The sequence below is a fragment of the Drosophila navojoa genome, chromosome 5, assembly GCF_054131105.1.
Source record: "Drosophila navojoa isolate 15081-1374.11 chromosome 5, UAZ_NAV_1.0, whole genome shotgun sequence".
Classification (NCBI taxonomy): domain Eukaryota; kingdom Metazoa; phylum Arthropoda; class Insecta; order Diptera; family Drosophilidae; genus Drosophila; species Drosophila navojoa.
This window is the reverse complement of record NC_142893.1, coordinates 17,600,314-17,623,970: the sequence shown is the minus strand read 5'-3', so window position 1 is coordinate 17,623,970 and position 23,657 is coordinate 17,600,314. Positions and strand designations below refer to the sequence as shown.

Below are 23,657 nucleotides of genomic sequence, written 5' to 3'. Positions count from 1 at the left end.
ACACATTGCGGAAACACTTGGAAGAAATACTTAGCGGAATGACTTAGAAGAAATGCTTTAAGAATATACTTAGAGGAACGAAATACTTAAGGGAAATACTTAGTGGAAAGAAATACTTAAGGGAAATACATAAGAAAATACTTAAAGGAAATATTTAGAAGAAATTTGTAGAGGAAGTTTTTAAAGGAAAGATTTAGAGAAAAAAGTTCTTTGAAGGTTTCCTCAGGGGAAATTCTTAAAGAAAATACTTAGAATATATACTAGAAGAAATTCTTAGAGGAAACATTTAGCGGGAATAACTTTATAATTACATTTGGTTAGATTTGCACATTTTATTCCATTACCATTATTCACTAAAATTATTTAATTTTTTTTATAATGTATTTAAAAAATATATTTACATTTTTTATATAATATATTTTATTTTTATATAATATTGTATTATATATGTATCGCCTTTTTTCAGATATTAAAATTTATTTAATTTAATGGTGGATATGGCTTAAATATAATAAAGCCATATCCACCATTAAATTAAATAAATTTTAATATCGGAAAAAAGGCGAAAAGGTGTCGTAGGTTATTCAAAAAGTAAATTATAGCAGAGCTTTGTCGATATATTTAAAATAAATAAATTTAGTTGCTCTAACACATTTGTATTAAAAATGGAATAATTGTCGCATAAATAAAAAGCTGTTCCTAATGGCAAAAGAGGTTATTCCAAATATGCGAGCATTAAAGTAAAGCAACTTGATATTTATTGCAGAAAGTCAAGCGATTAATCTTTCAAGCAAACGCAGTTGAATGTGTGATATGAGCTCATTGATATTTAATATGCATATATAAATAACTGTACACAAACGAAATGCAACAAGCTGTGTAAAATCATCAATTAATTACTTTGAATGGATTTTTTTCAGTTTATTGAGCACTCTGCTGCGCCGCAACTTGTTGTTTGAGCCGGATTTGAATGCCATTTTCGGATTTGAGCGTTACGCGAATGTTGAGCACCGGATCGTATTCACTCTGCGGCACGCAGTCCACGCGTGTGTGGTCATTGATGCCCGGCGGCAAACCATCCACGGCGGGCAGAATTTCAAAGTGCCGCACCATCAGCGAGAGCAATGCCTGCAGCTGATACATGGCAAACTTTTCGGCTGTGGGAGAGGATTGGGATTTGGTCAAGTTGAGGGCTGGGAGCTGGGAGCTGCACTGCTGTCAATGCTTACCGATGCAGCGTCGGGGGCCAGCGCTGAATGGCACGCTCTTAAAGGCTTCGAGGCCGCTGCTCGTGTTGGCGCCCTCGAAACGTTCCGGCCGGAATACACAGGGCTCGTCAAAGTACCGTTCGTTGTAGCCCATTGCAATGAGGCACATGATGACAGTGGTGCGCTTGGCCACCTTTGTGCCATCTGTGCGGGACAATGACAATGCATTAACGGTTGACGTTCTCACAGAGTCTCGTTCACATACTTATGTCTATGGATTTGCGATTGGTGCGCGCTATCAGCGGCACAGCGGGATAGAGACGTAGCGTTTCGCGTATGACCAGCTCCAGATAGTGCATCTGCTGAAGGCGTGCTATGTCCGCCTCTCCAGTGATATCCTTTCCGAAGATACGCTGCTGCTCTTCGAACACCTTCTGCTGTACTTCTGGATGACGCGACAGCGTGTAGATGGTGAATGAGATCGCGGAGGCAACGGGATCGTGACCCTGTTGGATTAGATTTCAAAGGATGCTCCACTGCTGCTAATTGTGCTTTCGACTTACGGTAAATATAAATGTGGATAGCTCTTCGACTATGTCGCGCTCCTTGAGCGCGTCGCCATCCAGCTTGGCGGACAGCAGGACATCGATGAAGGGTTTATTTTCGATGGGCTTCTTAGTGGCCAACTCGTGTTTTCTCCTAGAAATTATCTAAAGGAAAGTGTTTAACATTATTATTTCATTTTAATCTTTTTTGTTATAATAATTTTTATTTATATTTAATATTTTTGTTATTTTTTCTTGCATGTATTTTTTTTAATTTTTATTAATTATTTATCTTCTTAGTGGCCAACTTGTGGCCAAATTTCTGAGTCTTTAAAATAAAATTTTAAATTTTGTTTTTATATTTCGTTTTTTTTTTATTATTATTATTATTTTTTTCTTAAAAATTTTTTTAAGAATTTTAAATTAAAATAATATATATTTATTTTTTAATTATTGAATTATATGTTGTTTTTATAATACGTCAGGCGTTGAATAGTTTTTTAATTTATTTATTTATTTTTGGCCAATTTTTGTTTTTCTCCCAAAAAGGTAAAGTATTGTAAATTAATTATAAATATATATGAAACATTTTTGACAACTATTTTATATTATTTTCTTTTATTATTATTATTTTATTTTTTTTTATTTTATTTTATTATTTTATTATCATTTTATTTTATTATTATTATTTTAAAATAAATTATTTTCTAATTGATATTTTTTTTTTCTATTATTTATTCATTTTGCAAATTTAATTTTATTTTAGTTGGTTACTACTTTAATTTGATTTAATTTGCATTATTTAACAAAACATACCTCCTTAACTTCGCGCCTGAGCAATTGCAGTGCGCGATACTGCTTCAGGTAATATGGACTCAAGCGGAAGAGCGCATCGCAGCGCTTGACTATGCTGAAGGTGCGCTGCAGCACGACATCACAGAGGCTAACGAAGAGTTTTGGCAGCAAATAAACATACAATATTAGTAGACTGGAAACACTTTCGTTGTAGAAAACTTACTCCTTGATGGCGGTGTGCAGATCTGAAGGCTCGTCGTTCAAGGAGTTGCTAACGCTTCCAGTCGCATTCTCTATGGTAAGTAAGCAAAATGTTTATTCAAATTCTTCAGGCATAAGCACATATTCATGCATATATCAAATATGTGTTACTTTAAGATTGCTTATCAGCTGCAATCATTTTTCAAATGCTTCAATATTTCATGTTCACCATTAGCCGATGCTACATGCTGCTGTGGCAGCCTACACTTTCTATTGGTTGCTGGGTAGAACTTTGTTCACCACACAATCTCTGGCACTTGTAGCAATTTTCTATGTAATAAATCTTTTTTATAAAACGGCCATAATAAATTACAAAAATAAACGAGTGCAACGCTGCGCCAACCGCAGCCAAGAAAGTTAACCAAAACACAAAATGCCCATGACAAATGCCTAAAGTTTTTTCTACCCTGAACCTGAACCACCTTCCACCTTCCACCAACCACCTTACCACACACAATATCCAGTGTACACTTGGCCACCAGCTCCTGGGCGTCGAAAGGTTTTGATGACTCCGATTGCTGGCGTAGCTTCTCCACAAACCTCTCGCCAGTTCGATGCACAACACGCAAGTAGCCCTCGATGGCCGAGCGCTCGAAGGCCGGCGCATAGATTTTCTGATGCTTTAGCCAGCGGGCACCGGAACTGGTGAGCAGGCCATCGCCTAGCCAGGGGCGTAGAAACGAATACAAGTGCTCCTTGTACAGCAGTGAAGAGCTCGACAACATGTTCTATGAATAGCATTTGGAGTATAAGTGCTCAAAACTTTGGCTGAGAGGAATGTGGCAGCACTCACCTCAATTTCCGCCGGATCACTGAGCATTATATGATACTGCAGGAATACCAACGACCGATAGCCATGGAAGTCATACTTACGACAATATTGCAATATCTTTTTGGGGTACTCTAGGGGGGGAAAAGGAAAATATGGCAAATTTCGTGAAAGTTTTCTATCAGCTAATTCCTAGAAAATTGAAATGAAATTTACAAAAATTCAACAAGTTATGCTCCTGTAAATTTAGTTTCGACTTTGAGGCATATTAAATGCACATTGCGAGTTTCGTTGCAGCCAGAGCACTATTGGTTTCTGCGGCACTCTCAATAATTCAGTTCTCATTCGCATTTGGCAGCTCAATTTCCAGGACTTGCAACTTGCCCTTAAAGCTGTAATTTCCTGTGCGAGAGCTGGGTTGTTTTAATAGTTTTAATAGACTGCTTGATACGCATTGCAATTGAATTTGCAAACTAGATTCGTTATACTAGAATAGAGAAGGGGAAGATAGAGCTGCGTCTTAATGAGTTTTGAGTTTATTAGATCTACATTGATTTGCAGTTGATTATGTTATGCCTGGACTTTGATGCAACTTGATATGGAAACAATTTCAATTGTAATTCCGCATGCACAAGAAAATGAGAAAGAAATGCGCAAGCTACAAACAAGGATAACAAGGCAGCAGGATGCCTACAGAGACAGGCATAGAAAGAGAGAGAGAGAGAGAGAGAGGTAGACAGACGGCAGCAATGTTATCGAAGCATGGCAAAGCTATCAATTGTTGTGCAACGTTTTGTATTCGGACTATTGTGCATTTGGAATGATTACTTGGCAAGCGCACGTTCAGAAGAAACAACACCGAAATTACTCAGCAAATTGTGCGGGCTGCCCAAGGGAGAGGCGGCCGCACGAGCACCAAATCTGATGAAAATTGCAAGAAATATTGCAAAAAAAAAGAGCAACCAAGAATAATAACAAAAAGCGCAAGCTGCTGCAAACGAATGCATCTTTATATTTATATAAATTGAGATTGAGATAAGCACATAACTGAAATTTCAGAAAATATTAAAAAATAAAAAATAATAATAACAAATAAAATTTTGCGCATGCCAATTAGTGCATAAATATAGGCCGCGGCTATCTATTCTGCTTACCGGCTGGCTTCAGTCCGAACTGAAAGATATTGCCCACGAACGGATAGGGCGTGGGTCCCGGTATCATTTCCATAATGCCCGCCATGTGATCTATGTAGTTGAATATCCTCACGCCCTTGACCACCAGAAAGGTGGCCAAAATAATGCCAAAGACTAGCAGAAACATTAATTCGATTTATGACCTGATATTTGCTGAAATAATTATCTATACAAATTTTCACAATATCTTTTGCTTTCACGCTCCGTTCGATTCGCAATCGCTTTGCTTACTGAACGACCTACGATAGAAAGGGGTCTTAAGTTTTTGGCCAAAAAATAAAAAAGAGAACAAGTAAGAAAGCTCTAGTCGAGACTGCTCGACTACGAGATCCCCTGAACCCTACAAGCAACTGATATATCAATAATAATTAGCACCCACACACGCACTCATGCAAACAAATACACGCACACACACACACTCACATATACAGGCGATTGCGCTTGGGTTGCGCTGCAGTGTTGGCAATATTAGGAGAACTTATTTGTTGAATGATTTAATTTCTAGACGTACGATCGTAATGAAACTTTCAGAACGTATTCATATTGTTTAAATGTATGTGTATACCGAAGCACACGTCTCTAGTATTTGATATACGACTTTTACAAAGATTAGGGTGAGGGGGTGGATTTGGGGGTGGGGGGTAAATTTTAACAAAAACCGAAATTGTATAAAATACATCTTAATATACATTTTAAATTTGGAGACTGTAGCTTGAAAGGTGTAGGAGATATAATTTTTAAACTGATCTTCGATAAGGTTTTTTATCGATAAAAAAGTATCGGAATGAGTTATCGTTTTTTAGTGATAAACTCGATATCCGCGTGATATATACGGACATTTTAAAAAAAAGTTGAAGTCTCTAGCTTTTGTATCTTCTGAAATCGACGCGTTCAAACATACGGACGGACGGACGGACGGACGGACGGACGGACGGACGGACGGACAGACAGACGGACAGGGCTAAATCGACTCAGCTCGTCGCCCTGATCAAGAATATATATACTTTGTGGGGTCTGCCACGCCTCCTTCTGCCTGTTACATACATTTTAACAAAACCATTATACCCTGATTTCCCATTTTCAATGGGTTCAGGGTATAAAAAGAAGAAATTAATTTGCGATAACATAATCGATAGCTTATCTCAGTGCTGGCCACCCGCCGCCCTTTACACGCTCTGCTCGCGCTGTAAACACTCACTAAGCGGCAACAGACAATCATAGCAATTAGCGCTAGTCAATTACAGCAGTTTTCAATCACCTGTTCAATTATATATAGCACCTGCCGGTGGCTGCCGCTTGTAAGATAGCTGTCAATATTAATAAACTAATTTACGGCTCCATTGACTCACCCGTCAATTCCAATTATGACGTGTAAGTCCAAGGGTCGCTTTATAATTGCTGAACCGATAAGGCCAATCAGTTTGTTTAGTTTGCGATTGCAGACAAAAGATTATGAAATTGCAACTTAGGCCATAAAATAAATACAGGCATAGAATTTAAATAGATAACTAACATGCATATGTATGTGTATATAAAAAAGTGGAGAAATATAGTAGAATTTATATATAATCGTGTTCATGCCAATTGTTATGAAAAATTTTAAACATTCTTTGTAGTATTTATTTTGTAAACAGTAGATTTTAGTAGATAACTAAGAAATATAATATATATAATAACCAAGCCGAAGGTCTTAGATGCAAGTATCTATGCTCAAGTTAATCTTACATTAGGACTATTTTATTAATAAAAAAATAAATAGTATAAAATATAAATGTGTATATAATAATATTGAAACACTTTGAGAATTACTATATTATATTTATAATTACGTTAATTAAAATAGTCTATGATTGAATCATTTATATTATATTTAATGCTGTCTAGAATTCATTTTGTGAATTGTAGGATTGTAGCTTATTAATTAATAAAATTTTAATATTGTAAAAGTTATTAAAATTTGTTTATAGTTGTGTTTCTGAAAAAAGTAAATTATAATAGACAACAAATGTACATTAAATATTAATAATATAATTCAATTACTATAAATAGATATATATATAAAAAATAAAGAATTTTTATATAATTATACATAAAATTTTTGTAGATAATTTCTCATCAATTTTAATATAATATAATATAATTGACATTTAATTTAAAATACTCTTTCATTTATCAATTTCTATTTGTTTTTGTTTTTAGTCGTAAAATGCAGATCTGTTCTTCGTCCAGAGTAAATTTATCTAACTAGTAAATTAACTGAGCTATAAAAGTAGCTATACATATACAATTTCATTTATTTGAATAAATGCAAACATTTAGCAAAGATCCGAACCCTTGGTAACTTTTAGAAAAAACCTTAGCATACTCTTAGCTGTCATTCGTAAATTAAACTGAACCGCCAAGACAATATAAACAAACTCTTCTGTTTGCTCTTTGTGACTCAAAGCGCAGAGCGAATATCCCGCTCTTTAGTCGTGCTCACATTTGTTTATGTTTTAGCCGCTGATAACTGAAAAGTAAACAAAACAAAATGCAACCGAACGGAACTCTCTTGTGCATGCTAGCGCGAGTCTCGAGTGTGCTTTAAGATAATCTAAGCCATAGAGTTGATAGTAAATGTTTGTAGTCTTGCGATATATGTATATGGAATATGTAATCAAGTCTGGGAAGTGCTCTCTCTCTCTCTCTCTCTCTCTCTCTCTCTCTCTCTCACTCTCTCTCTCCCTCTCTTTCACTGTTCAAACTGCCCATATCTGATTATTTGGATCTGCGTTTTAGGATTGTTTTCATCATGCACTGCCATACGTTCGGAAATAACATATGCATATATAATATATATTCCACTTGAATTTTTTTTTTTGCATTCACACGATTTAATGGATTAATATTTTACATATAATACAGTATTTATATATTATAGTTTTATTAATCGTAGGTTCTGCACACTAACAACTTTTGCTTCTACCTACCTTATGAGGCAGTCAGCGATTATTAATGAATTTATAATTTAAACGTATAGGTATGAAAATTAAATATGTATATGTATATTATATTCTAGTATTATACAACATCAAACTAATTTCCATTGACTGTGGTTAAACTATTCAAGCTGGGCTTAATGTGTTCAAAGTCGACCAATAAAATGATATAAGTTCTCAATTATCTACGTAATACCTAGGATAAGTCGATAATTATCAAGAGATATAGTACACACATAAATATTATGTAATTCATTATTAGCTGACTCTGCTTAAGCTATTAAAGGGAACTTTAAGCTGAGCTGACAATTGTTTTTAAAGGGCACTGAAATTGTTTGTTGTTGTATTATTATTTAATTTACATACATTAGATTGTAAAATACAATTTGAATGAATAAATTTATTGTATATTAAAATTTTATTGATATTACTATTTTATTTATATTTATATACCATATATGATAAATATATCTAATAAAATTATATGATAAATAATATATATATATATATATATATATATATATATATATATATATATATATATATATGATAATTATATATAATGTATATAATAATTTAATGTGAATATTATAAATTGCACATTAATTCAGATGGATAGAGTTACAGATGGACGGATATTTTTTCAATTTTAGATTTGAGCATTTCCCTAAAAGTTTTAAAATATGGAAAGCTTAAAGCGTTTCTCACTCACTTGTTGAATATCAAGTTTAGGCTACTAAAGTCCAAGTGATTTTGTCACATATGAAACACTTAGCACTAGAACTAGTTTAGTACGGAATGCTTTGGTAAACATTGAGTAATGAAAACATTTTACACTCAGCTTGCGCTTAAAAATTGTCCAAGAGTCGTTCAAGTATTTTTAAATATGTAAAATTATTCCAAAGAAAGGCAGAGATATTGGGGATCGAATAACTAAGAAGTGAATCATAGGAAATGCAGTCACGATCGCTCTTCACACAAGTCCGCTCTTATCATCAATGTAATAATTAAATTACGTAGTCTAGCTAATAATCATGTTAATTTCTAATCCGTTATTTTCCTCTAGTTTTTATTGAGCACAGTGCTTACTCTCTCTCTCTCTCTCTCTCTCTCTCTCTCTCTCATTCTCTCTCTCATTCTCTCTTTTGCTTTTCTGCCAAGTCATTGTGATAAGCTGAAGTCGTTTGCTCCGAGAAACTACAGACTATTTCGTATTTAAGTTGTGCGCAGTCTCAATCTGGTAGTATTTCGAGTCTTTTGCTTAACGCGAGCGCAACGGATCCGTGTCAGAGCGCCTATAATCGAATTTCGTTATCGTTCGACTTTCTTTTTGTTTTCTTCGTGCCGGAGAATGTGGTTGATCGTGTACGCCTTTGTGGCACTCCCAATAATATTGTATGTGCTGCTCGAGCTGCGCGTGGCCAAAAAGAAGCGCCTACTGAACAAACTGAATGGCCCGCCCACGTTGCCGTTCCTTGGCAATGCCCATCAAATGGGCAACAGTCCGGCGGGTAACTGAAACATTTATATTATTAGTTGAAAAGTTGAAAAGTTGTTGCAGAACTTTCCATGACTCATTTAACTGGCTAATTGCCGTCTCTCGAATTGCATTATGGCCGATGACACAATTCTGCCAAATCATCTGTTGTAATGCCATTCGGGTCAAGGCATTTACGAATTGCCAACGGCCAGAAAATTCGATATCAGTTCTGCAAAACAACAAATCCCAGACATTATTTTCCCACTCACTCGTCTGCGACAGCTGTCGCTATGCAGACACGTTCATAACTTTGCTAATGAACACTTTTTGTGCTTCTATTGCGAGTTAAGAGATTAGGGAAGAGATAAAAACAAATATAAATATAGCAAATGTTTGATTAGAGCACTAGACATACATTTGGCATAATTAAAACTCAAGCTAACATTTCATTTTACGATTAAGATAATCATAATTCGTTTTTAAAGTTTTCTTTATTTTTTATTTTATTTTTTAAAATTAGGGAAGAGATAAAAACAAATATAAATATAACAAATGTTTGATTAGAGCACTAGACATACATTTGGCATAATTAAAACACAAGCTAAAATTTCATTTTACGATTAAGATAATCATAATTCGTTTTTAAGTTTCCTCTTTTTTTTATTTTTAAAAATTATTTTATTTTTATAATATTTATTACAAAATATACTATACAATAAATATAAAAAATTAATAAATAAAAATATTTTTATTGTTGATTATTAAGTTTATGTGCCTATTAGACTATAAATTAAAAAATAAATCTTCAATTAGCACCCGACTACGCATCGCTCTGAGCACGTCTTGCCGTGACTCATTGAGAACAAGTTTTATTATATAAATCAAAATATTTCAATTAAATTTTCACGATTTAAATAAACAGTATATAGGAAAATTTTATTTGCACTGTTGTGTAGCTTTTGCAATATACTAAAATTTAAGAGTTGAAATATTTTATTTTCAATTATTAATAGTATTATTAATGATGAAAAAATATATATATTTAAATTGTTGTATTATAATAATAATTTCTATTTATATATAAAAAATTATAATTTTTAATATTTATTGTATATATGTATTCATACATTTGGGCTATGATTAAATTTATTGTATATATTAAAATTTTATTCATATTATTATATTTATATTTATACCATATATGCTAATGACATATAATGTATACAATAATTTATAGTGAATATTATATATTGCACATTAATTCAGACGTAGAGATAGACGGACAGACAGACCGATGTTACATAAATTCAATATACTAATTTAGATTTATATATCTACTTGTTGAATTTATTTTATTGTTTATTGATATTTTGCTTACAATTAATGATTTTAAATTTTAGATTTTTGTTTAATAAATTATTTGTTATATTATGCAATAAATGCAATTTCACGACCTCAAAAAAAGTCGTAAAGCAATGCATATATTACATTCATATATGTATATATATATATACAGTCGGTTTTTATAAAGGTAATTATTCTCTATCTGAGACGAATGCGCATAAGCTGCTGACTTTGATTCCTAAATGCATACCAAATCGAGTTATATGTATACATATATCTTTATAAAACTGCTTATAAGCTAGCTGAGACTCATAGGGGGATTAGCTGTTAGCTTTGATTCAGAAATTGCTTGTCAATCTAGAAAATGAATTAGCATCTCTTGAATAATACAAATATATGAATAGTTTTCATACATTTGCATTTCCATTTTTTATTTTTAATAAAATGAAACAATAGTTGTTTTTTGTTTAGTTTATTTTTTAATTACTTAAAAAAAATATATAAATATACGTACATATATATATTTAATCTAACAAAAATCTAAATAATAAAATAAATAAACAAATTGAACTGCTTGATTAGAAATAGACTTTGTCATAAGCTAATAACTGATTGAGTGATATACGTGTAGTGCAACGTCTAAAATTTCAGATAAGAAATACGTATTGCTCTAATGGCTGTTCTCTACTCGGGTACAACATTATTTTTGTTGTCTTTTAATGATAAGTTATTAACTCGCACGCCAATGACAATAGTCTAGGCGGCGTCTCGTTGTATTGTGTGTGTAATAATATGCGATTATAGGTTAGGGGTTATATTGAGCTATAATTATATGCAATTTGAATTAAGAGAGGAACTCGATTGTGCATCGGATAGGTCATAACTTATTGGAAAATGTGCACTTACATACAATTGCCGGCACTTAACAATTGAATTATTTCCGCACAGAAAATTTATTACGATAATCATAGTCATATTGAACTGAAGTTTTATTTACTTTATTAACACTTAGAAATACTGAACACCATCTTCGAGTTTTGGCATAAATACGATAGGGATAACTTTCGCTTTTGGATTGGTTACTATTCGAATATTTTGGTTGCAAATCCCAAGCATCTGGAGGTGAGTCCACGCAATACTAAGACCCCTCCTCATTGACTTATCCATTTTCCTCTTTCAGGTCATTATGAGCAGCAATACGTTGATAGAGAAATCCGATATATACGATATGCTGCATCCCTGGCTGGGCGAGGGATTGCTCACGAGCAAGGGCAGCAAATGGCACAAGCATCGCAAGATGATAACGCCCGCATTCCATTTCAATATCCTGCAGGACTTCCATCAAGTCATGAACGAGAACTCAGCCAAGTTCATCAAGCGGCTGAAGGAAGTTTCGGCTGGCGATAACATCATCGATTTCCAGGACGAAACGCATTACCTAACCCTGGATGTCATCTGCGATACGGCCATGGGCGTGCCGATAAATGCAATTGAAAAGCGCGACACTGTGGAAGTCGTGAAGGCCTTCAAGGAGTAGGTTACTCCAAGCAATCCAAAGCAGACCCTCTCAATGTATCTCTTCCTCTTCCAGCATGTGCTACAACATCAATATGCGCGCCTTCAATCCACTGAAGCGTAGCCACATGCTCTATCGTCTGGCCCCGGACTATGCCGCCCATGCGAGGACCCTGAAAATTCTGCAAGATTTCACCAACGACATCATCGAGAAGCGCATCAAGGCGCATCGCACGGGCGCCGCCAAGACGAGCGAGGGCAGCGAGTTCTCCCGCAAGAAGATGGCCTTCCTGGACACGCTGCTCTCGGCCACCATCGATGGCCGTCCCCTGAATCAGCAGGAGATCTACGAAGAGGTCTCCACCTTCATGTTCGAGGGCCACGACACGACAACCTCGGGCGTTGCCTTTGCTGGCTATATACTCTCCCGCTTTCCGGACGAGCAGGTAATGCGAACTTATCTGAGCTGCCTAAAAGTAGACTGAGATTCTCGGTGTCTCCGCAGCGAAAGCTTTATGAGGAGCAGAAAGCCGTCATGGGCAATGAGCTGCATCGCGATGCCACATTCCAGGAAATCTCCGAGATGAAATACTTGGATCTTTTCATCAAGGAGGCGCAGCGAGTCTATCCCAGCGTGCCCTTTATCGGCCGTTACACAGACAAAGATTACGATATACGTAAGCAGCGGAACGGAAAGGAAGGAAACTCGAATATTGAATATAAATCCCTTCGATTCCCTTGCAGTTGGCACCATTATGCCCAAGGGCACTACCTTGAATCTGGCCCTCATCATTCTGGGCTACGATGATCGGGTGTTCAAGGACCCGCATCGTTTCCAGCCAGAACGCTTCGAGCAGCAGAAACCGGGACCCTTTGAGTATGTACCGTTTAGCGCCGGGCCACGCAACTGCATTGGCCAAAAGTTCGCTCTGCTGGAGCTGAAGACTGTCATATCGAAGCTGGTGCGCACATTCGAAGTGCTGCCCGCCGTGGATGAGCTGCTGTCCAGGGACGGAACGCTAAACACCTACTTGGGTCTGCCCAAGCAGGAGAAGGAGAAGCGGGAGCGACAGGGCCACAAGTACGATCCCATATTGTCGGCTGTGCTGACCCTAAAATCTGAGAACGGACTGCATCTGCGCTTGCGGGAACGGAAATAGCCGCTGAGCCTTTAGTAATAGAATAAGTTTTGTGGACACTTTATTATAATTAAATGTTGCTTATGATTAGATAAGCAAAGGTAACGTTTAGTTGAGGGCGACCAGAACGGTGCCCACATTGGCGTCGGCCACAAACGCTGAGGTCTTGACGGTCTCTCCGTTTATGTAACGGGACTGCACGGAGCTGGTTATGACCTCTGCCTGGGCACCCAAGCTGAAGTGCTTGGTGAGATCCAGGGTCTTGGCAGTGCTGCCCAGATTGAGCACAATCACATACAGATCGCTGCCCTCCGTTTGACTGTAATAGGGAATACCAAACTATTTAATATAAAGTGAACTCTTGGAGAGTTAACTCAGGCAATTACCGCGAGTAGATGATGACATCATCATCCAGAGCCTTAATCTTGAGCTCGCCAGTGCGGAAAGACGGCTCCTGGCGCAGACGCACCAGAGTCTTGAAGATCTGCAGATGGGATTGGGGAGCGCGCAGCTGCTGCAGCGCATTGTTCGTCTTGTAATCAGCCGAAACTGGCAGCCAGGTGTGATCAGCATAGGTGAAGCCTACAAGAAAAATATTTGAGAGAGATGAAAGGCTAAAGAATTAGACTCTTACTCACCCGCCATTGGAGAGGCGTCCCATTGGTAGGGCGTGCGGGCGGGATCTCGAGATCTGTCGTAGTAGTGGTCCGGGTCGGAGTTGCAGGCATTGGGATCCACGGTGTCCTCCCAGCTAATGTACACATCAGTCATGCCCAGCTCCTCCCCGTTATAGGTGACCGCAAAGCCTGGCAGAGTCTGGAGCAGAATGTTTATCAAATCGATGCGCTGCACGCCAAAGCGTGAGGCCACGCGCTTGTTGTCGTGATTGCCCAACACCCAGTTGGCCGAGGCTCCGGCGGGCATGGCATTCATCCACTTTTCAATGTGCTCCACATACTCCGTCGCCTTGGAGGCGTTGTTGATGCTCGTGAGGAAGTCAAAGTTGAAAGGCACGTGAGAGCCGTTGCGAATGCCGTCGCCGTAGTACTTCATGATGTTCTCGAAGCTGGTATAGGCCTCTGTCATGAGGAAGCGCTGATCGCCGCCATGCTCCGCATGGAACTCGTCGACGAGCTCACGCCACTGGTAGACCATGTCGTAGGTCTCCTGCAGGTCTTGGGTGTAAATGTGCTGCGTGTAGCAGTGGTCGTCCGGATCTGGGCAGTTGCTGTCGTTGGAGAGCGGCTCGTCGGGATACTCATTGTAGCGATCGAGCTCGACTTCGAATAGATAGGGAATCGCATCGATGCGGAAGCCAGAGACGCCTTTGGCCAGCCAGAACTTGATCACATTCTTCATCTCGTTGACCACGGCGGGATTGCGATAGTTCAGATCGGGCTGGCCTATGGCAAACTGATGGAGGTAGTACTGCTGCCTGACCTCGTTCCATTCCCAGGCGCTGTACCTGAACTCCGAGTTCCAATTGCTGGGCGCCTCACGCTCGCCGGTCTGCTGATTGATCCTGCCATTGTGCCAGATATAATAGTCCTTATATTGCGGATCACCGTTCACGGACTTGATGAACCACTCGTTCTTGTCGCTCGAGTGATTGGGCACAAAGTCCAGAATGATTTTGATGCCAATCTCCTTGGCGCGCGCAATCATGCGCTCAAAGTCCTCCATGGTGCCGTACTCGGGATGGATCTGATAGAAGTCGGCAATGTCGTAGCCAAAGTCCACCATCGGCGACTTGAAGATGGGCGAGAGCCAGGCCGCCGTGATGCCAATGTCCTTCAGGTACTGCAGCTTCTCCGTCACGCCATTCAGATCGCCAATGCCATCCCCGTCGGAGTCGCGAAACGAGCGTGGATATATCTGATAATAGTTGCCGTTCTCCCACCACTGGCTGGCGCTACTCAGGCTCAGCACCACCGCGAGGACTCCTGCGACTGTCAGCAAGCGCATTTTGAATGAATTTGTTCAGTCCGACATCGAACTGGGGCCTTTTATGGGCACTGATAAGGGCTTCGGCCCACTTGGAGTGGGCACTTCGATTGCTGGGCAAACAAGCTGCTCTCATGAGCTACCATTCCGAAAATAATACCCATACGAATGTCATTGTCGTTGAGCACTTTGCTATGGGAACTCGGAAAAAAATGCCGATTTCACATTAGATTCGAGCGTTACCCAACCGTAATTTGCTATAATGGAAAATTTGATTCACTCGGCGCTGCAGCTGTGGTTAACTGAAGCACAGCGGCATTTGTGACTGAGTCATAATCACCTGATATGAAGTGCAGCAGAATTAACAGCATTCTCGAGCAGCAAGCGCTTACCCCTAAGGGCACTCCATTGATAGCCGATAACCGAAGAAGCCCCTAAACACTTTTCGTTCAAAACAATACTTCTTTTCTAAGCCAGTTATTTGCCATGAATTCGCGATAACCTTGCAAATGTCACCATTGACTAAAGTTTAATGTATTCAGCTGATAACCTGAATGAAGAGTAAAGTTGCCAAAGAGATGCATAGCAGACATTTGACTTGAATCTAAAATATATATGTGATTAGTTGATTTGGGTATCTTATAGATATTAACATCTTGAATTCCCATCACATTCATTGAGTATATTTAAATTTCAGCTAAACTAATGTATTCAACTTTCATCACAGTCGTCTTAGCATTCTTAAAATACATTTGAATGTGAATCATTGAAATCGTAATATTAATTGCAGCTACGGCTAGCTTGAATTAAGTAATATTCTAGCATCATATCAACTGCTTTGCATATTCTGAATTTATTCATTTGTTTTAATTAAATTTTATTTTTATAATTTAAGGGGTAGTTTTATTTATTCTATATATTTTATTTTAATTATTTAATCCATTTATTGTATATATTTTAATACATGTTTTCTATATATTTTATTATTTTTATTTATTTTTTTATTTATTAGAATTTTATTTATTTTTTTCTATTAATTTTATTTATTTAATTTTCCATTTTGTTTTATGTATTATATATTTTTTATTCATTTCATTTTATTTATTTATTGTATAGATTTTTAATTTATTTTATTTTTTTTATATTTTTTCTATGTATTTTTTATTAATTTTTTTTTTCATTTAATTGAATTTTATTTGTTTTAATTTGTTAATCTTTAATTATCTGAATTTATTTTTTTCCAATATTTATTTTAGAGATATTTATTTAGTGTTCAGTTTTATATTTTTCTCTGCATTTCTAAATAATGCTTTGCAAACAAATCTTCCATATTTCTCTTATATATTTTTCTTAATTATTCTTCCAGCCTTTATGCCACCACAACTCTTTAGCTGTGACTGTGTGGGTCCACTCGATTTTTAAATATATTTTATGGAATACACTTAAAGTTTATAAATATGAATGAATTTGAATGGTAAAAATGAATCGATATGGTTCTCTATGCATTCATATGTAAACTTCATTTGATTAAATGCAGAAAAACGAGTAAAAGCAAAATATATTCTCGGTTAAAACAAAATAAATTAGGTTTTTACTAACCTTTTTACCTATTATTTCTTTAAATTTGTTATTATTATTTTGTGTTGAGTCTGTGCAACTAAAATGAATTTTCATTACTATATAAGAAATAAATACCATATACTATCCGAATGAATTTGAATAGTAAAAATGAAGCAATGTGTTTTTCTTTGCACTCACATCGTTTGGTCTAAGGAAATTATTAAAGATGAATCAAATGCTTTAACAAATTAAAATAACTAAATAAAATACTTTAAAAAGTAAACAAATACTAAATAAAAATAAAATATATAAAATATTAAATGTCAAGTCGGTCCTTTAAGTTTTATATTATATTGTTATATTTAATATATTAATATAAAATATTATTATATTTTATATATTTGTATAATATATTAAATATATTATTATTATATTTAATATATTAATATAAAAAATTATTATATTTTATATATTTGTATAATATATTAAATATATTAATATAATATACCATTATAATATTTTTAAGAATTGTTGAAAAACTTTGCTCACATTTCATTCTTTTATCTGGTTCACCGAAAGCTAAAATGATTTCTCTGCAAATCTTAAATTGATGTATCGACATAAAGAAAACAAATTAACTTCGATTCATTGCAATTAGATATTTATTATTTAAGTTTAAGTGAACAACTTTCATTAGCGGTGAAGATCTTATCGACTATGAAGACATTTGTGAGACTAGTCCGTTGCACGTTCCAAGTCTATCTAAAGCAATCGGCTCAGGGAGCGCATATCGCTTTAGTGGTGGATGTTGGGATGGTGGACATTGTGGACCTCGGGCACATTAGGATGCGCCGCGATCCAGGCAAGGGAGCGTGCGATCTGCTCGGGAATGGCGGGAATGGCAGCGCCCGATGGCTGGTAGCCGTTCTCATCGGCCACGTACTTGATCTCGATGTGCTCGCCCTCGGGTGAGATCCAGCTGAAGCTGCCGTGGATGTTGCCGTGCACATCGCCGCTCTCGGAGCGGACGATGTGGTTGCTGGTCTCCAGGCTGCTGTCAAAGCCGTCGGCGCGCACATCATCCCGGCGGGACAGCGTTTCGGCGTGCGACTCGTCGCCGTGGTGAACGGGCAGTGGGTGTGGCACTGGGACTGGCGGCGGGCGTTTCGGCAGTGGCTTGTGCTCGATTGGGTGGTGCACAGCGGCGACCAGGCCGATGACGGCGCAGAGCATCACCTGGAAGACGATTGATTGATAAGCGAACGTTGCCTGTCGCTCCTTGGTCTACTTACAATTTTGAACATCTTGATTTGGTTTGGGTGCAGCTGAAGACCGTAGAGAACGAACGTTGACTGATGCTCCAGCTTGGCCAGCCTACGGCTTTTATACAATTCCAGTGGGCGTTGCCCGATCTGCGCACTGTCCAGTTTTTTTTTTTTGAGTTAATCCCAGCAAACAGTTACGTCGGTGAATTATGAGTGTACCCGCCGAGCCCCCTTCCAAAAATTATTAGCTCTTGGATACAATTTTAAAGAAGCATCGTCAAATTAATATTATTGTTAAGGTGAATAAACAAGTTCAACTCAAACTCGTTCACATTTCAAAGCAAAAACGTCAGCGTTTTGTCACGAGCCCCCAATTCCAGTTTCTAATGTGCAGTGGAGCAAATGGCCAATAAAAAATTGCAAATTTTCCATAATTTGTCCATCCGTCTAGAGTTCTTTTACCTTGCATAAGCACTAATTTATTAATTGTTCTACTTTATTTTTTAGAATATCTATAAAGGCTTTAAAGGCCAGCTATATAAAAAATAGGCTATTTTGTATATTAAACAATACAATGAAAATTGCAAATTAAAAATGCCAAAGATTTATAAATTATGATATTAATGGCAATTTTATACAGCTTTGCAGCAATTAATTGAATTATGAGAACATTAAAAGATATGCAAAATGTTTTTTAAGTAACGTCATTAACTTAGATCTACTCAGTATATATCTCTCTCTCTCTCTCCCTCATCTCTCTCTCTCTCTCTCTCTCTCTCTCTCTCTCTCTCTCTCTCTCTCTCTCTTTATAGCTCTCTTTCTATTACTATCTTTATCATTTACTCATAGTTTTTTTCTCTCTCTCTCTCTCTTTCTCTTTCCTCTTCCCTTTTCACCATCTGTCGATATCTCCTTTTCTCTCTATGTATGTACATTTATATATGTATATATTTACCTACCAGTATATAGATCTTATTTGTTTTGGATATACATATGTTTTCATGTCTTCAAAATATAAAAGAACAAAATATAGATGGCCAAATAATTATAATGTATAACGAGTTCAGTATATGAATTGACTATATGTTTCGAGAAATAACTAGTAGACTGCCGACTGAAATTTGTAATAATTTATAATATAATTATAAAAAAAAAAAAAAAAATCAAAACACAAGATTATTCCAACCCAGAGCAATGATTTATATTTTAAATATTTTACATCTACTAGATATACTAGATGTATATCAAATAATTTATTCTTATGCATCAAACATGATATGTTCAAGTAAACCTAATATACAAATCACAACTTTTAAGCCCGATTCCCCATTAAGGAATTGACTATAGAAATAGAGTTCTTTGACCTTTTTTTAAGAGTACAAAATAATCATGGACTCACACCCACATAAATCAATATAAAAAAATAAGCGTTGGGTCATATCGGCCTATATGTGTTACGAACTTCTTCATCTAGCTTTCACTTAGCTCGATAACTTCGAAATATATAAATTATACTTAAATGACTAAACAATATGAAAAAAGGCAAATCAATTTGGGCCATATCAGATATAAAAATAATAATCTGTGAATAGATTTAATATCTTTTCCATACCGTGAACGAGTATTATGCAGTCAGTGCTGCTTGACTGTAAAATTTTTAGTTGTTTATTTTGAATGTGACATCATTAAAATAAAATAAACAAAAAGCAAACAGCGAAATAATTAAAACTGTAAACTTGGTTAGAGCGTTTTAATTGACATCAAGCGAATGCAATGCGAAAGGTCTCCAAAACGAGTATCTAAGAGGCGGCTGCCCCCTGGAAATACCGCAGCTGCTCCCACCACCAGCCTTCTGCGGCAATGCAAATATGTTGAATGAAATTTGCTTTAAAGAAATGCGCTCATGCATGGCACACACACACACACACACTCGAACACACACACACACAGCCAGAGAGAATAACTCCGACCATTAATTAACTAAGTATAAATCTGAGGCGATTCTAATTTATTTAAAAGCACATCAACTTATTAATGGCCAACGGCTGGCAGACAAAAAAAAAAAATAACTGAAAAAAAAAAATGGAACAAAATATTTCCCAAATATAAAGTCGGGCATTTTAAAAAAATGTCAAGAGAGCAAGCGGCTGGTCACAGCTGACAGCTGTCAAGTGGCCAGAAGGTCACGTACGTGAGCTTTTGGACTTTGGGATTTTATTGCGTGAAGGATAAAGCCGCAGTGCCCCATGCTGCCAGACAGCATGCGAGGGGAATTTCAAACTATTTGACATGAGGAGATATTAACGAAAATTAAATTATCATAAAGTTAAAATTAAACTAACATTATCTTTAATAACCAATTTGTTCTACTTACTTTATTAATTCTCCCTAAATTTATAAATATTTGTTACTTTTGATTCAAGATGTGTTATTTAGAATTTTTACTAAAATATTTAAGTTATAAATATCCTGTACTTTATTATTTGGCTTTTTTGATGCTTTCCCTATAAATTGTATGCATTTGGGAATAGAGTTTTTGCCTTTTGTGTGAAATCCAAGACTTTCGAAAACATTTCGGTTCACCGTCGTTAAGGGAACAGAAAAAAAAATGAAGAAAAACAAAGCCTTTGGGCATCTTAGTGTTATGCTCGGGTCACATAAAACCATTTTATGACAGCTCTTTGCAATTCCGAAGAGAACAAAACAAGTTGTCAGGCTGATATCGACGCCAGCGCATATGCCTGATAAGTCAATATGTAAGTGTAGAGAAGAGAGATCGACTAAAAAATACCACGCAATACCGCGACAAAGGGAACTACTATATAAACAATTTTAAATGACATGGATTATTATTGATAAGATCAAATATGAAAATAAATTTAAAAAAATGTGATACATATAAAATAATAAATAAATAAATAAAATTTATAAAACAGAACAAATTATAATTATTTATTAATGATAATAACTATAACCAAAAAAATAAATACATAAAAAATAAATACATTAATATTAAATAAATATAAAAAAATAAAATTAAATAAATACTAGTTTATATAAGCTTATATTTATTTAATTTTAATTTGTATATAAATTTTATATACATTTTAGATTATATTCCATTATGCTTATATTTATTTAATTTTAATTTTTATCTCTTTTTTTTTTATATGTATATATATATTTATATTTATTTATTGTTAATATATTTACTTTTTATCTATTTATATTAAAGAGTTGCTTAAAATATATTTTTAAAGATTGTCTAATAGAATTAATTTTATAAATGAACTCTAGAATATATGCATAAAAATAATTTTCTAATACAAACATTGCTTCTCCTTATCTTTGAAATTAAATGAATTGTAAGATATCTAACTATCTAAGTACTCAAATTGTAGAGTAAACTGGCGATTTAATATTAATTGAATACAAAAAACATCCAATACAAACTTGTGGAGTGTCGGAAAAGCAACTTGTGTAATCAGCCAGAGTGTCATAAAAGTGGGCAGATTGGCCATATTGTGTGGGCTTTATACGGCCAATACGAGGGCCGTTGACGTTTTTAAGTTGGGCCTTATCGCCGCAATCCATAACGGAACATGGCAAAGCAATTGTTATTAGCTAATTGATTTTGCAACACTCAAACGCGGGCGACATGTCGACGCGATTACTTCTCGGATTGCTCGCAGCGCTAGTCGTGGGGAGCGCAGCCGCCTCGACGGACATCGATTGGTGGGAGAACGCGGCGCTCTATCAGATCTATCCGCGATCCTTTCAGGACAGCGATGGCGACGGCGTGGGCGATTTGAAGGGCATAACCCAGCGCTTGAGCTATCTGAAGGAAATCGGCATTACGGCCACTTGGCTGTCGCCGATATTCAAGTCGCCCATGTCCGATTTCGGCTACGATATATCGGACTTTAAGGAGGTCGACGAAATCTTCGGCACCATGGCCGACTTCGATGCGATGATGGTGGAGGCCAAAGCACTGGGCCTGAAGATCATCTTGGACTTTGTGCCGAACCATTCGAGCGATGAATGCGAATGGTTTCAGAAGTCCGTCAATCGCGAGGATGGCTACGATGATTTCTATGTGTGGCACGATGGCAAGCTGAACGCCGAGACAGGAGAACGCGAGCCGCCCAGCAACTGGGTCAGTGTCTTTGGCGGTTCACAGTGGACGTGGCATGAGACGCGCCAGCAGTACTTCCTGCATCAGTTTCAGGTGAAGCAGCCCGACCTGAACTTCAGCAATCCCATGGTGCGAGAGCACATGCTGGACGTGCTGGGCTTCTGGCTGGATCGGGGCGTGGACGGCTTTCGCATCGATGCCGTGCCGCACATCTTCGAGCACCGCAACGCCGATGGCAGCTATCGCGACGAGCCGCTGAGTGGCTGGAACAGTGATCCGAATAGCTACGACTACTTGGACCACATCTACACCAAGGATCAGCCGGAGACTGTGGAGCTAATGTACGAGTGGCGCGACTATCTGATCAAGTACCAGCAGGAGCATGGCGGCCCCACCCGAGTGCTGCTCGCCGAGGCCTACAGCCCGGTGGAGACCCTGAGCGCCTACTTTGGCAACGGCACGCGGCTGGGCACCCAGCTGCCCATGAACTTCCAGCTGATGTACCTGAGCGGCTACTCGACGGCCAGGGATGTGGTGGGCTCCATTGACTACTGGATGCAGACGATGTGGACGCAGCACCAGACAGCCAACTGGGTGGTGGGCAACCACGATACGCAGCGCGTGGCGAATCGCATGGGCGCCCACAAAGTGGATTTGCTGAATGTAATTGTGAACGCGCTGCCCGGCGCCTCGGTCACCTACTATGGCGAGGAGATTGGCATGTCGAATGTGGAGACGGAGTGCACGGAAGTCTCCTGCGATGACCGCGACGGCGAACGCACACCCATGCAATGGGCGCCGGTTAGCAATGCCGGCTTCTCCACAGGGCCCAGCACCTGGCTGCCAGTCAGTCCGTACTTTGAGCGTTTCAATGTGCGAACCGAACGGGGCGTGGCACGTTCCTCGCTGCAAGTATTCAAGGGACTGCAGCAGCTGAAGCAAAGCTCCGCCTTTATGTCATTCAAGAAGAAGAATGGCTTCTCCTACGAGGCCCTCACGGAGCAGGTGCTGCAGATTGTGCGGTAAGTCGAATAAAATAAATAAATAAATTGAAATAAAATACAGAAAATACTAAATTTATAATCATATTGGTTCGCTCTGCTCCACAGCACCAACAATCTTAATGAGGAATATCGCATTCTTGTCAACATGGGCAACGGCATGGAGATTATCGATGGCCTCACAGACAAGGTCTTTGAGTATATGCTGGTTACTGCCTACTCGCGGCACAGACCTGGGTTAGCTAATTCCCCAAATATACTCTCGATATTATATATGCTCATTGGCTTTACTCATTTCAGGGAGATGATTGACCTGAGCAAGAGATTGCTGCTCATGCCCTATGAAGCAATCGTACTACGCTGGCTGGCCTGAGTCATCGAGATCCGTTTCACTTAATCAGTGCATTCCACGAGGTTCATAAAGATTAACGTTAAATCTAGAGCAGAGTTTTCATGTTCCATTATTAAAGCAATATTCAATTTCATTTTGAGGGGCATTTACTCGAAAGCATTTTATGCCCTGTG

General features: G+C 37.3%; 5 protein-coding genes across 5 annotated transcripts; 2 read left to right on the top strand and 3 right to left on the bottom strand.

Moving 5' to 3' along the window:
• Positions 1-738: 738 nt before the first annotated feature.
• Cyp4ad1 (Cytochrome P450 4ad1) lies at positions 739-5,022 on the bottom strand. Its single transcript, XM_030388421.2, has 9 exons — positions 4,733-5,022; positions 3,603-3,712; positions 3,258-3,537; positions 2,772-2,841; positions 2,570-2,696; positions 1,772-1,918; positions 1,474-1,714; positions 1,230-1,412; positions 739-1,157 (listed from the first exon to the last, which is right to left on the bottom strand). The coding sequence occupies exons 1-9, from the start codon at positions 4,896-4,898 to the stop codon at positions 922-924; spliced, it is 1,560 nt and encodes a 519-aa protein (XP_030244281.2). The 5' UTR covers positions 4,899-5,022; the 3' UTR covers positions 739-921.
• A 3,973-nt stretch (positions 5,023-8,995) lies between these two features.
• LOC108652832 (cytochrome P450 4e5, mitochondrial) lies at positions 8,996-13,327 on the top strand. The gene is made up of 6 exons (XM_030388429.2): positions 8,996-9,260; positions 11,586-11,695; positions 11,754-12,106; positions 12,165-12,534; positions 12,594-12,765; positions 12,833-13,327. Exons 1-6 carry the CDS (start codon positions 9,101-9,103, stop codon positions 13,246-13,248), a joined length of 1,581 nt encoding a protein of 526 aa, XP_030244289.1. The 5' UTR covers positions 8,996-9,100; the 3' UTR covers positions 13,249-13,327.
• Mal-A1 (Maltase A1) lies at positions 13,272-15,221 on the bottom strand. Its single transcript, XM_030388428.2, has 3 exons — positions 13,866-15,221; positions 13,614-13,809; positions 13,272-13,546 (listed from the first exon to the last, which is right to left on the bottom strand). Exons 1-3 carry the CDS (start codon positions 15,190-15,192, stop codon positions 13,336-13,338), a joined length of 1,734 nt encoding a protein of 577 aa, XP_030244288.1. The 5' UTR covers positions 15,193-15,221; the 3' UTR covers positions 13,272-13,335.
• A 2,149-nt stretch (positions 15,222-17,370) lies between these two features.
• LOC115564278 (larval cuticle protein 2) lies at positions 17,371-18,168 on the bottom strand. The gene is made up of 2 exons (XM_030388432.2): positions 18,024-18,168; positions 17,371-17,967 (listed from the first exon to the last, which is right to left on the bottom strand). Exons 1-2 carry the CDS (start codon positions 18,033-18,035, stop codon positions 17,527-17,529), a joined length of 453 nt encoding a protein of 150 aa, XP_030244292.1. The 5' UTR covers positions 18,036-18,168; the 3' UTR covers positions 17,371-17,526.
• Positions 18,169-21,621: 3,453 nt separating this feature from the next.
• On the top strand, positions 21,622-23,572 carry Mal-A2 (Maltase A2). Its single transcript, XM_018110355.3, has 3 exons — positions 21,622-23,153; positions 23,241-23,369; positions 23,433-23,572. The coding sequence occupies exons 1-3, from the start codon at positions 21,655-21,657 to the stop codon at positions 23,503-23,505; spliced, it is 1,701 nt and encodes a 566-aa protein (XP_017965844.2). The 5' UTR covers positions 21,622-21,654; the 3' UTR covers positions 23,506-23,572.
• Positions 23,573-23,657: the final 85 nt, after the last annotated feature.